This window comes from Macrobrachium nipponense, chromosome 30 (assembly GCF_015104395.2).
Source record: "Macrobrachium nipponense isolate FS-2020 chromosome 30, ASM1510439v2, whole genome shotgun sequence".
NCBI lineage: Eukaryota > Metazoa > Arthropoda > Malacostraca > Decapoda > Palaemonidae > Macrobrachium > Macrobrachium nipponense.
This window is the reverse complement of record NC_087218.1, coordinates 3,819,409-3,836,465: the sequence shown is the minus strand read 5'-3', so window position 1 is coordinate 3,836,465 and position 17,057 is coordinate 3,819,409. Positions and strand designations below refer to the sequence as shown.

Genomic DNA, 17,057 nt, shown 5'->3' with positions numbered 1-17,057 from the left:
TTATCTCTTGCTCGATCACACACACACACACACACACTCTCACTCTCATTATCTGGACTGAGTAAGCCCCCCCCTGCGTCATATACTACAGCTGTCTCTATTGTTCGTGCAGCTGTACTTAGCGCCACGGGGGGTCATAGTGGCATATGTGACGGGGCGACAACTGGCTGTTTTGTAAAACTTCGAATATTGAGCACCTTATTGTTTTTCCTCACTCGTAGGATGCTGTCACCGAGAGTGACATTCTGTGGGGCGGGGGAGTGACACTGCATGGGTCGCTGGATTGTATGGGCGGCTTTAAATTTCGGCAGTTGTGGGCGGTATAGTCCTGTCAGAGCTTGTTTCGGGAACTTGTTTGGAAAAAACCAGCCGTGATTCGTGGGAGCTAAATATATATATATATATATATATATATATATAATATATATATATATTATATGTATATATATAGATATATATATATTATGTATGTTATATATATATATATATATATATATATCTATCATATATATATATTATATATATATATATTACATAGTTTATGAATGTATTTATGTGAAATATTCCTTGTGAATATCATTGTCGATTTTACATTTGTTAATCCTCTCCTCTCTCTCTCTCTCTCTCTCTCTTCTTCTTCTCTCGTCTCTCTCTCTCTCTCTCTCTCTCTCTCTCTCTCTCTCTCTCCTCAGGAACTTCAGAGATTCATAATCAACCTCACTAAGGTCAATTCCTCTTGCTGTCTGGCGTGAGGTTTGTTTACCTTGCTTAGTTCAATGGCCTCGAATTTTCTCAGGCGGTTGTTATATGTTTCCTCTCGTTGACTGTGCCACGTCTGCTTCATCTCTCTCTCTCTCTCTCTCTCTCTCTCTCTCTTCTCTCTCTCTCTCTTCTCTCTCTCTCGCACTCTCTTTTCTTTTGTCTCATCCAGTGTCACCCTTCTTCCTCCACTTACCTTCTTATCATCGATTTCATTTAAGCCCCTCTAGTTGGACGAGTGGTTTACGTGCTCGCCTACCGATTCGGTAGTCCCGCGTTCGATTCCCCACTCTGCCAACGTGGAGTCAGAGAAATTTGTTTCTGGTGGTTAGAGAGTCATTTCTCGATATAATGTGGTTCGTATCCCACAATAAGCTGTAGGTCCCGTTGCAACGTAACCAATTGGTTCCTAGCCACGTAAGAATATCTAATCCTTCTGGCCGCTCAGCCCTAGGAGAGCTGTTAATCAGATCAGTGGTCTGGTTAAGCTAAGATATAATTTACTTTAACGCGTCGTATTTTCGTCCTTTATCTTATCATTCGTCTGAAGAATCAAGGTCATTACTTATTCTCGTCCATTCCATTGAGGAGTGAGAGATGTGTATTTCTGGTGATAGAAGTTCACTCTCGACGTGGTTCGGAAGTCAACGTCAAGCCGTTGGTCCCGTTGCTGAATAACCACTGGTTTCATGCAACGTAAAAATACCATACAAACAAACAAACATCAAGGTCATTACTAGAGAATTTGGTTTGATATTTGACTCTGAGGTGGACGGTGTATTGTGGATTTCAATTCAAAACTCGTTTGAGATTCTGTGTAGCTGAACAGTGCCATATCTTCTGACCAGCTCACATCTCGAAGAGTTTATTCCGGGTATTTATATGAAGCAGGCTGGTTTTCCTTTCGAAGTCGATCTTGAAAACCTTACAGAAAAGTTTCTAAGGAAAATTTAATAAAAAAGAGAGGGTGATGGTGGGGATCGGCCGCCTGGAGAATGCTTAAATTATCAACGTCAGTATAGAGAAAATTCGTGCAGGTATGTAAAGTATACCTCTAGAAGGACAAGAACAATAGCCAATTCAGAGTAGTTAGGAAAAGGTGTTCTTTTTTTTTCTTGATCGAAATTTACCGTTGATATCTGCAATCATTTCTGCTGTTGATATCCGCCATCATTTCTGCTAGTAGTGGGATATAAAAAGTTATAATAGTGCAATGTAACCTCAAGCAATGAATGTTTTTATTGTTATTTTTTTCTTTTACATATTTTGATTGCCTGTCAGAGTATAATTCTTTTATTATTACATATGCACATGTATACTTTATGATCACAGTAGATGCACGTGACTTCAGTATATAAGCGAATATCACAGGAAAATTTTCCCGTGGCATTTGCTTATATATATATATATATATATATATATATATATATATATATAATATATATATATATATATATATATACATATATATTATTCGAGCTACACAAGTCCTTTAATATCAAATTCGCTCTACCTGGGAATTAATATATTTTCGGTTTACATGTAAGAAAATATATTAATTCCGAGGTAGAGCGAATTAGATATTAAAGGACATTTGTAGCTCGAATAATTTATATGAATCACGGTGATGTGATAATAATTCATATACATATATTTATTATACAAATTCAGTTGCTTACGTTATTGCGAATATAAGACCAATTTCCTGTTGTCAGTTCTGCATTATCATCATATTGAAAGAGGTGTAATGTCTCGAGTTATTAAGACTATAATTAAGTAACCAACGAACAATTAATAGGTCAAATGAACAAAATCATGACGAAGTGCACTTGTGCATTTTGTGTGCAGTAGTCAACTCGTGGATGAAAGAAAGAAAGGTCCTTTGAGAAGTAAGTACCCAACCTGAAGAGCTTGCTTCCCCTTTCAATCGATTCTCTCTCTCTCTCTCCTCAACAGGTGTCCTCCGTTCGATCGCCGGCAGGATGACGTGGTTGACGCAAATAGCCACAGTGCTCGTCCTCGCCCTGACCCTCATTACCCCAGGTGAGTTCCACTTTCGTCTGCCTGCCCTTGTGTTTACAACAGGTAACTCCTCACACCGCCGCGCCGTCTCTGTTGTAGCGCCGGCAGGAGCGCTTCTGCACGCTAACGCTCGCACACCTGTATATAAGCTATACCTGTGTGGTAGCAACTAATTCCCTCTTTCGTGTTCTCTCTTTCTCTCGGTACGGATGCATATATATGTAGTCGGTGTGTGTGTGTGTGTGTGTGTGCGTGACCTTATCATATGATTCCATTTTGGATGTAAGTTTTCCCCCCAAGTTAAAGTGAATTATATGTTTAGGGCTGTTTGTTACATGCTGTTTGAGGGTTATTTCGATTTATATATATACGTACTATATATATATACTATATATATATATATATATATATATATATGAGAGAAAGAGAGAGAGAGAGAGAAGAGAGAGAGAGAGAGAGAGAGAGATGCGAGTTCCAGTGTTTGTTACAAGTTGCAATTCAACTATTCAACATTTCAAGACCTATGTAAAATCATTAATAAATGTCTATCTCCCATTGATTATAATCCGATTCCCATTAATCCAATGATCACTGGGTCTTTATTTAGAGATGAAGGAAGACTTAATCCTTTGATGATCTCAGGAGTCTTTCGTCAGTTTAATTACCCCTGATGTGACCTGGGAAATACGTGGGTTCTCTCGTAAGTGATCGAAGATTGAAATGGATTCATGGCGGCATGAGTGACCGAGCTGGTGTAAAAATATTAAACGCAGAATTTACGTTTATTAAAGATCATTTCCTTTTATTGCACCTCCGTTCATGTTCTCTTTCTTCCATCTGACTTTCCACTCTGTCTTGGCAATTGTTTCATAATGCAGCTGCTTCGAGGTTATCCTCCTGTTACGATTTCCTTTCAACCCTTCTTACTGTCCATTTCCCTTTCAGCGCTGAATGACCTCATAGGTCTCAGCGCTTGGGCTTTGGTCTAAATTCTGTATTCCTTCCTATTAGAGAGCACGCCAGAAAACATCAATTGATTGATCGATTGATTTATAGGTTTTAGGCAACTAAGGCCATTCAGCGCTGAAACGGAAATTGACAGTGAAAAGGTTTGAAAGGTGTAACAGGAGGAAATTCTCGCAGTTGCACTATAAATCAATTGTTAGGAAAAGATAATATGAACGGAGGTAGAGTAAAAGGAATGACAAAGGGTTTCAGATCATTGGCCAGGCTCCCAGCGGTCATCAATTGTCCATCCTTGGGTCGCTGTCATCAAACAGTAGTTCCCCAGTTGAATACCTTCCGAAACTGTCCCTGGAACTCTGCCTTCACCCCCTCACCGCGCCTCAGTGGCGCGTGATCGGTATGGTCTTGGCCTGCCTTCTCGGTGGCCGCGTGTTCGATTCTCGGGCGTTCCATTGAGGTGTGAGTGATGTGTATTTCTGGTGATAGAAGTTCACCCTCGACGTGGTTCGGGAGTCAGTAAAGCCGTTGGTCCCGTTGCTGAATAACCACTGGTTCCATGCAACGTAAGAACACCATACAAACAACAATAAAAAATCAAATGTACCTTTTGGTGGAGAGAGATTATTTTTGTGCGTCTGGGACACAGCAGCATATATGAACTAGGAATAAGGCAAGTGACGTTGAAAGACTGTTCTGAGAGAGAAACGTAGCTTTGCATGCTCTTCTAAACTGATGAATCATTCAAAGGAGTTAAACAAGCTTAGATATAATGAAGTCTTTTCATTGGCGGTAACTGCAGAATCTGCTGTAGTGAACAGCCACTCTGAGGCAGTGTTTGGACGTACTACAAGTATTCAGGTCAGAGGTTGGTGGTTGGGGGCATCGCATGTTTCGTGAAAAGCGTCTGAAACTTAAAGGGGCTCGAGACGGTATGTTGTTGACTTTTCCTTGCTAGCTTAGAAAACCACATTTCAGACAAAAGGGTCCCTTCAGAGCCCGGACAGTGAGCTCTGTCTTCTCCTTGAGGAATGAGCAAATAGAGGGACTCGTTGATGTGATGTACAGAAAACATTTGTTTATTTTTCTCGGTATTACGACAATAAATATATTCTGTGCTCACGTCGTTGACGGGGATTCCTTAGCTAGACCAGGGAGAGTTGGGTTCAGAAAATTTAATGCAATAGAATTAGTGGTCATTTTTAGTTTCCTGTAAAAGAAAACTACTGCTATGGCTTTATCTGTCCGTCCTCACTTATTCTCTCCGCCCTCAGATCTTAAAAACTACTAAGGCTAGAGGGTTGCAAATTTGGATATTGATCATCCACCCTCCAATCATCAAACATACCAAATTGCAGCTCTCTAACCTCAGTAGTTTTTACTCTATTTAAGGTTGAAGTTAGCCATGATCTTATACGTCTGGCAACGATGTAGTCCAGGCCACCACCAGGCCGTGGTTACAGTTTCATGAGCCGCGGCTCATACAGCATTACACCGAGACCACCGAAAGATAGCTCTGTTGTCGGTGGCCTCGAATATGCGCTGTACTGAAAACGCGATTGCGCTGGAGAAGCTTCAGCGCATTTTTACATGTTTTTCTCTTGAGTTGGATTCAGCTTTGCATATTTATTTCTACTTGAATAAGTTTATTTTTAGGTTTTTCTCTTGAGTTGGATTCAGCTTTGCATATTTATTTCGACTTTAATAAGTATTTGATTCAGTTTGCCTTTTCGAGAGCTTGACTAAGTAGTAGAGCTTTATCATATAATACTGTAAGTTATAATAGAAGCCTCTTTCTCTCTCTTACTCGTGCGTTCCAGTCACGAGCCGATTCCCCTCTAGATTCAAAGATTAAGTTGCCTCTTTTGTTGGTGTTCTTTTGTTAGTGCCGTCAGTGTAGGCATTACTTAAGGTTCTTCCATCTTACTTTCCGCCCTCTCCTAACAATTGTTTCATAGTGCAACTGCTTTGAGGTTTTCCTCCTGTTACACCTTTCAAACCTTTTCACTCTCCATTTCCGTTTCAGCGCTGAATGACCTTATAGGTCCCAGTGCTTGGCTTTTGGCCTAAATTCTATATTCAATTCAATTCTATTAAATTTGGTAACAGGTGGTAACGTTCTTGAGTTTGACCGGTGAAGATTCCACCGTTTCCTTTGCAGTTATATATTATATATATAATATATATATATATCTATATTCTATATATATATTATTTTTTTTTTTTTTTTTTTTTTTTTCACCGCTCGGCAAAACTTCATAATGACGGAAAGTCGCCTCAACATCTTGTTTACTTTCCTCTTTTCATTCTTTTTGGAACCCAAAATCTGGTCGTGTGTCCTGTTAATAATGTCGATATATTCGTCGTATTTGTGCTTAGACATTTTCCATATACAACGTGATCATAGCAGCGCCTCAGTGGCGTGATCTGTGTGGTCTTGGCCTGCCACCTTGTTGGGCGCGAGTTCGATTCTCGGGCATTCCACTGAGGGGAGAGAGATGTGTGTTTCTGGTGATAGAAGTTCACTCTCGACGTGGTTCGGAAGTCACGTAAAGCCGTTGGTCCCGTTGCTGAATAACCACTGGTTCCATGCAACGTAAAAACACCATACAAACAAACAAACAAACATGATAATAGCGAAGATGATACGGTTCCCATGATCATGACTGTTATTATCTGTAAGTTAAAGGCAGAGGCAAAAAAGATCGTATTTACTTAAATTCCACCATTTAGATTAATGTGCATTGACTGATTTCTTCTAACCTCTTTGTCCTGTTTGTTTATCTTTGTGTCCTTAGCCGGACGTTGCCTGCTGCTTATCAAAAGTTTTAGTGCTTTCCACTTAGAGAATGACTTCATTATGCTCTTAACTTCAAAGAGTGCTCTGTCATATGTGGGCCTCATGTTGAAGCCGCGTGAAGAACTTACTCCGCATATGTGGGATATTCCACTTATCAAATGCAATGCGATGCCAACTCGTCCATTACGTGACGTACGTGTTGTTATCGGGGCTGAAATGTCCATTTTTTTAAATTTTTTTTTATTTTTTATTTTTTTTCCTTCAACAAAGGGAATACTAAAGAGACGAGTCTTGCTTCCTGTGGATTCGACCAACACCCCCCCTCCCACTCTCTCTCTCTCTCTCTCTCTCTCTCTCTCTCTCTCTCTCTCTCTCTCTCTCTCTCTCTCATCTTCATCGGCCGTTGCCGTTACTCTAGAAGAGTAATTTGTCACCTATTGATCTGCGACTTCCTGTGGATGTTCCCTGATAATTAGTATTCCCAGGAGGAGGTCAGCAAGCTCTCTCAACTCCCGAAGTGACAGTCCTCTGTATGGATTTGATTGACCTCGGCTTGAACCTAATTCAGATGTTTTCAGTCATCTTATTTTTATGGTATTTGGTGAATCAATAGAGCGGTTAGATAAGTATGCATAAAAACACATACTTAAAGGATGTATTTTGTATATATATTATACATTAGAATAAATTCATTGCATAATTCATCTTATTTTTATGGTATTTGGTGAATCAATAGAGGTTAGATAAGTATACATAAAAACACATACTTAAAGGATGTATTTTGTATATATAATATAGATTAGAATAAATTAATTGCATAATACATCTTTTTTTTTATGGTATTTGGTGAATCAATAGAGTGGTTAGATACGTATACATAAAAACACATACTTAGAGGATGTATTTTGTATATGTAATATGAATTAGAATTAATTTTTTGTATCTTGCATAATACGCTCATGACGCGTCCATAGTAGTAAAAAGAAAGCTTATCTTAATCTAACCAGACCACTGAGCTGATAAACAGCTCTCCTATGGCGACGGATTTAGATCATTTTACGTGGCTAGGAACCAATTGCTTACTCAGCAAGGGGACCCACAGCTTATTATGGGATCCGAACCACATCAAGAAATGAACTTCTATCACCAGAAATAAATTCCTCCGATTCCTTGTTGGCAGAGCCTGGAATCAAACCCGGACCCTGGGGTCGGTAGTGTAGCACGTAACCGACTCGTCCAACGAGGAACTATCGATATTCAGCGTTCCACATTAGTTGACTAATGCCGAGGGTCATTATATTTTTTTATGCATGCCTGATTTCACGTGAAAACAGGTAATCACCCATGACATTGTTGTCTTGCTCTTCATAACAAGACATCTTGTGACTGGGAAAACTAATTCTACTCCTGTTGGTATATCTAGTGTCACTTTTTCCTTGAGCCATCTGCTGAGCGAAAGAAAAATGGGAACATGTCCTTTAGTGACGGATGATGTTTCTCTTGAATCCCGCTGTATGGTCCGTGATGAGAGTGTTCGATATCTTAAGAAGTGCGGTTGTTAACCCCCGAGAAGGAGATTATGTTTTTAGCCAGGTTTCTTTGTCTCCATGTCAGTTATTATTTGCTAGCAGGAATAATTTATGTATACAGAAATCATGTCGGTTATTATTACTAGCAGGCATAATTTATGTACACAGAAATTATGTACGAAAATGCGTAAAGTGACTAAGTCTACGGGCATAACCAGCCTCGTTTCACGGGCAGAACTAGCTCCGTTTCAGGGAATCCCTTCTCACCCCCACCCCCTTCGGAGGTTGGGAGGAGGTAGGATGAAACCCCATTATAAACCATCTTAGGGGTCCTCACTATGACCCTGCCAAGTTTCATGCCCATCGGACCAGCCGTTTGGCTGTGTTTGTATAACAGACGGATGGGCAGACATTACGCCCACATAGTAAAATTTCAGTAGATGAAACCTATCCTCATGGAACAGGCACACCAAAGGGGTCATTGACTTGATATTCAACCTTTAAAGAATGTTGATTTCAACTTCCCACCGCTAAAGACCCAACACTGCAGCAGTAACTGATCATGATACAGAGCCAGTGATCATCATTGCCCTAGGGGAGACGTGAACCTGCTACATCTGAGTGGCATACCTCGACAATAACCACTATAATCGGGTTCATACAAAAAATTATGTTTGGACTGTTAGGATAAGTTTACCGAAGTGAAGGGCAACAGGTGATTACATAGGGGAGGAGACTTGGATCAGGATGAGGGAGCTTTTGTGGGAAGTAATGGATTGTTCAGCCTTGGCGGAGGTTTGCAGTCTGCGGAAACTCTTCTTATCTTTGGGTTTCTTGAAATAATGTACCGTGTTTAAGTAATAGTTAATAAACTATTGGTCAACGTTATAAGTTTTCACTGCTCCAAAATGAGTAGCTTATATTTTTGTGTAGTTTTTATAAAATATTGATTTTTTTAACCGTTAATCTATAAACAAGGAAGAGTGAGCTGGCAGATGGGATGATCAAATCAAACCCTAGAAAACATACTGTATTATCCTACCTTAGACGTACTCTCAATCACTCTTTCAGCGCTGGATGACTTCGTAGGTCCCAGTGCTTGGCCTTTGATTTGAATTCTATATTACATTCCATTTCTACCTTTATTCTCTATAAATTCCTCAGTAGACGAGTGGTTTACGTGCCCGCCTACCGATTCGGTAGTTCCGAGTTCGATCCCCCGCTCTGCTAACGTGGAGTCAGAGGAATTTGTTTCTGGTGATTAGAAATTCATTTCTCCACACAACGTGGTTCGGGTCCCACAATAAGCTGTAGGTCCCGTTGCTAGGTAGCCAATTGGTTCCTAGCCACGTAAAAGTATCTAATCCTTCGTGCCAGCCCTAGGAGGAGAGCTGGTAATCAGCTTAGTGGTCTGGTTAAACTAAGATATACTTTTTTTGTTTCTTTACATATAATTAAAAGGTGTATTTTTCGAATTGCCATCCTTATTCCTTTTGGGGGATGATTAGTGGAGATTATCCTGGTTAATTACCAGTGTCTCTTTATGCGTATCCAACAATAACTTTTTTTCCACTTTTGAAATGAACAGCTCATGTGATTTTTTTTTCTATTTTGACGGTTTCGCAGATTCAATGCAAGTTTTTAATCTCCTTCCTGAAAAGGCGGATTTGCATCCATTTCGTTTCGCGTCGGGTGTAACAGAGAGCGAATTCATGTTCATGAGTAGATAAAACCCGGTGTTCCAGAATAAGCCCTTTCGAAGCTTCAAATCGCAGGCAGACACAAGCACAAAGCTCGACTTTTACTCTCTCTCTCTCTCTCTCTCTCTCTCTCTCTCTCTCTCTCTCTCTCTCTCTCTCAAGTTTTGAACTAGCCCCCCTTTTGTGACCCTTAAGCCCCTGTGTTGCTTACTGCTCTGCCAATATATGGAATGTCATTATTATGGTTTAAAGGGGCATTTATTATGCCCTTAATGTACTTGAATCGACTCGTCTCGCTGCTGACCCGAGAAGGGTATTGTTTATATGACGCGTAAATATTTATGCCATCTTATCTGTGATCATGTTTCTGGTGTACGCTGTTATTCTTAGAGTTATTATTTACTTGCTGTGAAGGACATCGTTGTTATCTGAATCGCGTGTTTTCCTGTTTTATATAATATATATATATGACTGGTAAAAATGTTCTGTAACAACAGAATTCCATCTAATTTGAACTAATTCGCAAGCAACTTTCATCTTTAAAGTATCCTGACCATATAATTGAGAAAGCAATTCAAAAAGCAAACGTAATTTTCTACCGACCCCCTAAAGACAAGACCAGAGACACACCCAACAATAAAATAAAAATTCCCCACCTGGAGACGATTAAGAGAGTAACTCACACCCTTGGGAAATCCAACCCTTTTGCATTTACCTACCCAAATACCTTAGCCAAATCCCTGATTAACGTCCAACAAAAGATATCTCCCAAAGACTCTGGGGTATATGAGATCCCATGCCAGGACTGTGACCAATCTTACATCGGATTTACAGGTAAATCACTTCCCCAGAGATTAATACAACACAAACGGTCAGTTAGGTATGGACAACAGAACTCGGCTATTTTCAACCATATAAATGAACATAACCATAGAATAAACTGGAATATGTCACGTGTAATTTATAGCAGCAACTGCCGGTACAAGAGTCAAATGATGGAATCGGCCTTAATAAAAGAGAAGCAGGTAATGAACATCTCAAAAGGGAATTGGATATCAGATATCGTCGACGCAGTGTTCATTCAACCAACGCTTAAGAAGATTAAAGGAAGATTATCAGCGGGGGTGACCTAAATTGGCTTACTTGTGGACGAATCTCTTGGTATAATTACCACCTTTTCTGTAAACTTTTCTCATTCATATACCTGAAGAGAGAGACAGCAGTCTCTGAAATATAGTACTTTTCTCTCTACATTTTGGTGTTTTTATGGGCTCCTTTTATTAGAATATATAATATTATATAGTATATATTATATATATTTATATATATTAATATATATGTATATATATATATATATATATATATATATATATATATATATATATATATATCTGTCAGTGGCATACAAGCCGTAACCCAAGGACATGAAGGCTTCGACTTCGACAGAAACTGGGAGTCACTTATATATCTGCGAGCCTTCCCCCTTACAAAGGAAAGGACGGCAATATATATATATATATATATATATATATATATATATATATATATATATATATATATTTCGATAATAGAAAGATAACAGGAGAGCCGACCTTTCGTGGGTCTCCTTGATGCAATCTCCCCCCTTCAACTATCCGTTTAAGCAATCCGCTCGTTATCTCTTAACGAGGCTTCAATTGGTGGACCACGATCGCGACGATCGCTCTTCCACCTTTCATGTTCTTCGTGTCGTATTTCGGAGAAAAAATTAAAAAAAAGATATTTCTGTGGCGGAGGTTTGGAGCGCGGAGTTGGCAGAATGTTTGGCAGGGATTGCGCTGCTATGAAAAGGGAATGAGAGCTGGGGAGGATCGGATGACAGGGTGGAATTTGCTGTCGCTCGATGTGTCCAGGATTTCTGCGAGAGAAGTGGGATTTATCAGTCTTTCGTTATCTATCTATCTTACTATCAATCTGTATATATATACACATATGTATATATACACACACATACACACACATCACGAATTGTGCGTGCGCAGTTCTATTTGAATTAAAAATGGCTTTAAAGAGATGTAGACTTTCATCGCTCTCTCTCTCTCTCTCTCTCTCTCTCTCTCTCTCTCTCTCTCTCTCTCTCTTTTACTGGAGAATATTGCGCATCTCGTTTCATGCAGCTTTCCCCATTGCTATAGAGATGTTCAAAAGAGAGCTAAAAATTCTTTGAGGTGGCTGAAGTAGTTTCTCTCTCTCTCTCTCTCTCTCTCTCTCTCTCTCTCTCTCTCTCTCTCTCTCCTTGAGGTTCGATGCTCGAAAAGGCGTTTGAGATCATCATGACTGGGAAGTGTTTTGAGATGCTAAGAATAGAACTTTTATCACCCTCTCATGTTCGTCCTCCTTACATCAATTGCTTTGTCACTTTACGCTCGGTATATTTCCCTCTCTCTCTCTCTCGCCTTCCTTTTCTCCGTCTCCCCAGGCATCTCACCTTTTGCCTTTTGCTTGTAGTTTGTGTAGGCACAACTGCTTTTCTTTGCTTGTAGGTTTTGCTGCTGAATCTCTCAATATATCAGTTTTAGAATTGTTAGTTTTGTCTTTCCTTTTGGAATTATATATATATATATATATATATATATATATATATATATATGTGTGTGTGTGTGTGTGTGTGTGTGTTATATATATATATATATATATATATATATATATATATATATATATATATATATGCTGCATTTCACGTCCGTTGGCATTATGATTTAAGGTCCTTTGCAGCGTCCCTTCGGCACCTAGCTGCAACCCATTTTCGTTCCATTTACTGTACCTCCTTTCATATTCTCTTTCTTCCATCTTACTTTCCACCCTCTCCTAACAATTGGTTCATAGTGCAACTGCTCTGAGGTTTTTTCCTCCTGTTACACCTTTCAAACCTTTTTCGGCCCATTTCCGTTTCAGCGCTGAATGACCTCGTTGGTATAAGCGCTTGGACTTTGACCTAAACTCTTTATTCCCTCTTTACATCTTCATGTATGATCGAGTTTTAATCACGGTCGAGGATGAGCTGAAAGGAGAAAAACGTTCCATTAATCATTTACATTAAAGTTAAAAGTTAACAAAGTGAAGTATATCTTAGTTTAACCAGACCACTGAGCTGATTAACAGCTCTCCTAAGGCTGGCCAAAAGGATTATATTTTTATTTACGTGGCTAGGAACCAATTGGCTAAACTTAGCAACGGCTCCCACAGCTTATTGTGGGATCCGAACCACATGATATCGAGAAATGAATTTCTCATCACCAGGGATGAACTCTTCTGGTTCCGCAACCGACTCGTCCAATGGGGAACTAGTTATTTACATAAAAGAAAAAATTATGATGGTTGCTACCAGTAGGTCGCGTAGGCTAACGATCTGAGATCATTCGTTTTTGTACTTTTATCGCATCAAGCGAATCCTCCCCGAAGTCATAAGCCTGTTCCTGGGGAACATGTTTTCCTTCCTGCTTCCTCCATCCTTCCCACCCTCCATCCCACCTCCCTCCTTCCGTACCTACCTCCATCCATCCATCTATCTCTCCCCCCCTCCATCCCTCTTTCCCACGGACGTCGAGAGACGGGACGACCGATCTCAAAGGCTGGGCTTATGAGTTATGGGGACAATTTTCGTGGAAACTTTCGTGGCATCGAGGCCTTTGTTGAAGGAAAAAATAAAAAAAGATGGGAAAAACTGTCTTTGATGCATCATAAAAGCCAGAGGATGATTATTACAGTCTCCGGGAGAAGCTTGGTGGCCTTCTTCCGCTGTGCGATAAATGCAAATGCCAAGTTGGTCTACGTATGAGTTACAAGGATTAGGATGTCTCAAGGACTTATTAGGTCCATCCTAAGAGGAGACATCGTGTGCTCGCTCATTTCTAGGAACAGGTTTTACTGTGCATTCACAGTGTCCTAATGATTTTGTCTAGTTTTCTTTTAAACTCTTCCACACCGTTGCTGTTTACAACTTCTGGTGGCAGTTTATTCCATGTGTGACATATCTTGTATGTAAAGAAATATTTTTCGAAGAAAATGCAAAGGGAAATGGTTATATTTTTTGAAGAAAAGGCAAAGGAAAATGGTTATATTTTTTCTTTTTTTTTGAAGGGAAAGGGGGGGGGCCCAAAGGGGGGGAAAAAAAAAATGGGTTAATTTTTTTAAATTTTCTGAAAGAAAAGCAAAGGAAAAGAATATATTTTCTGAAGAAAATTTAAAAGGTTATATTATATTTTTTAAAGAAAAGACAAAGGAAAATGGTTATATTTTCTGAAGAAAAGGGAAAGGAAAATAGTTATATTATTTTTAAAGAAAAGGCAAAGGAAAATGGTTTTATTTCAAGTCCTCGCTTAATATTTTATAATAGAGAGAGAGAGAGAGAGAGAGAGAGAGAGAGAGAGAGAGAGAGAGAGAGAGAGAGAGAGAATGGGGAATAAAGCTTTTGACTTGTTCTCCTGATAAGAGAATTTCCTCAGTTATGCATATTGCCGTAATTGCCGGAACTGAAAATGAACCCCCCCCCACCCCCGCCCCAAGCGCGTGCTTAATGTCTCATTTGCAAGTCTAATCGCATAATCTCATCAACAGGGAGAGAAATAACGGGAGTCTTAAGATACCCGAGATGAATTAATCTCCTGGCATAATTCAGCCGGAAAGACTGGCAGGCAAGCAAAGAAGGCAGATTCCAGAGATGTGTAACCACCAGTATTGCACCATCCCCGGTTTTTCTGCCATGCCCCTATAGTAGTCTTGTTTTATATTACAACGTCATCAAGTGGGACATGGGGACTTTTTTTTATATTACAATGTCATCAAGTGGGACTTCGGGACTTTTTTTTTTATATTACAACGTCATCAAGTGGGACTTAGGGACTTTTTTTATATTACAACGTCATCAAGTGGGATTTTGGGATTTGTTCTATATTGCTACGTAATGAGGTGGGACTTGTGGACTTCTTTTATATTGCAACGTCATCAAGTGGGACTTGGGGTTACATATCTTGCATTTTTCATCCCTCCGACTACCGGTTTAGCGTTGTCGATTTTCTGTTGATAGGAAATGACAAATTTCCCCGAATTTAATCTCCCATAATCCTTCCGGGGCAGGTGCTGTGAGAGTATGGGGGGGGGGGGGGGGTAGTGCCGTCAGTGCACCCCATGCTGTGCACTGTAGGCATTACTCTACATTCTTTGCCGCGTCCTTTCGGCCCCCTAAACTTCAACCCCCTTTCATTTCTTTTACTCTGCCTTTGTTCGTATCTTCTTTCTTCCATCTTACTTTCCACCCTTTTCTAACAATTGTTTTATAGTGCAACTGCTTTGAGGTTTTCCTCCTGTTACTCCTTTCAGACCTTTCGACCATCAGTTTCCGTTTCAGCGCTGAATGACCTCGTAGGTCCCAGCCCTTGGCATTGGGCCAGAATTCTAAATCAATCCTTCCCCTGTCTCATATTTTTAGTTCTCTCTTTCTGTTTTGAAGAGAACTTGCGATACCTTGGTCTTTTTCTCCTTGCAATACCTTGGTCTCTTTCTCCTGTGCAATTTTCTCCTTGCACTGAATTAGGTTGGAATCGTCAATCAAAATACGCAATCCTGCGACGAAAACGAAGCCTCGCAATGAATGAAGAAGACAGGGAAAACAACGACTGTTGTCTTAGGAGGAAAGCCGAGATCTTTGTGCAGATAAAGGGAATTGCCAGCTTTGTTTATCATAAGAGATCTATTTTAAGCTGGCGGCGCGCCAGAGGTATTTGAACACAAGAGTAAACAGTTTGAAGAGCAGCCGTGAAAAAGAATTGAAGTAGCCTCTCGTGGCAGGTATATGTATACGTATAAATATATGTATACATATACCAGGATGAAATGTTGAAAATACGTACATGATGGCCAGTATTTGCTAAAAGGTAAAAGAAAGATGTAAAAAAATTTTTTTGAAGACCTTGGAAAGACGATAGTTACCATCACCACCTCAGCTGTGATTATCATAGGTGAGGGGATCTTAGACAAGCCATTTGCGTGTAACCGCTTATGACGAAGTATAGAGCACCAATTTAGACACGACTAAAGCTAAAAAAAAAAAAAAAACAAACAAACTCCCACAATGAGAATTTTGAAAATGTACAGTTCAGGAAACGATAATAATCAATAAATACACAGACCACGACCCTTCTCCTTGAACCCTCCTCCAGTTCCAGAAGAGTCCCGAAAGTATGTGGTGACTGCGTTCGGCAGTTCATATTGAGGGTCTCTCTCTCTCTCTCTCTCTCTCTCTCTCTCTCTCTCTCTCTCCTCTCTCTCTCTTCTATATATATATATATATATAATATATTATATATAATATTTGTTTTTTTTTTTTTTTTTTTTTATTATATAATAATATATATATATATAATATTATATATAATTTATATATAATATATATATATTATTATAATACAGACGCACGCACACTGCATATATGTATATATACATATATGTAGTATATACATTATTATATGTCTGTACATGTATGTATGTGTATGGTATGACACTTTATCATAAATTTAACTCAAGAGAGCTTTATATTTTAAATTATCAAATCACCAAGTTGCAAATAACCTTTAACGCTGAACTCATTTGACCTTGAAGCACCTTACCCCCAAAGGTCATAACATATGCCCCTTGGACCGCTCCCGACGAGGAATCCAGTCCAAGTCTTTCGAGCTGGAACGTGGACGACGGTAATAGTGATGCACTAAGCTGTCTCAAGACGGATTTCATTAACTCACTCATTGTCACCTTTGCTCAAATCCAAGTAGATGTGTAGGTTCGTACGCTGGGTATATTAATTCCCCTTCGGTGTCGAAGTTATTCACGAGGTAGCGTGAATTCTAGGTCAGTATTTGATATCTAATATTGGGGCTTCTATATATATATATATATATATATATATATATATATATATATATATATATGTGTGTGTGTGTGTGTGTGTGTGTGTGTGTGTGTGTGTGTGTGTGTGTGTATATAAAACATTTCCATCTTTACAGAAAAATTAGACGTCCCGAACTTTTGTCTTTTCCAAACGAGTTTGTATTGCGAACTTTTCTGCCGGCTGCCGGAATTCGTAAGAAGAGCTCTTTTGTTATTTGTTTAACCGAAAAAAAAAACCTTAAATTTGGCTCCGACGTGCTCTTTGCTTTCCAGGCGGTTATGGATCATTTAGAAACTTGCCAATAGATATCTGTTATATTTAGAAATCGAATTTGACGCCTGTTATCGTGATTTTGAAAGTTT

General features: G+C 39.4%; 1 protein-coding gene across 3 annotated transcripts in view; it reads left to right on the top strand.

The window, feature by feature from the left end:
* LOC135202234 (uncharacterized) overlaps positions 1-17,057 on the top strand; it is a 195,573-nt gene that overhangs the window by 79,536 nt on the left and 98,980 nt on the right. For all 3 annotated transcript variants that reach the window (XR_010311691.1, XM_064231508.1, XM_064231507.1), the window contains exon 2: positions 2,716-2,802. Coding sequence is in view for 2 of the 3 variants with exons in the window: in XM_064231508.1 (XP_064087578.1) it covers positions 2,742-2,802 (61 nt within the window). In the remaining variant the exon portion in view is untranslated. The remainder of the gene's footprint in view (positions 1-2,715; positions 2,803-17,057) is intronic.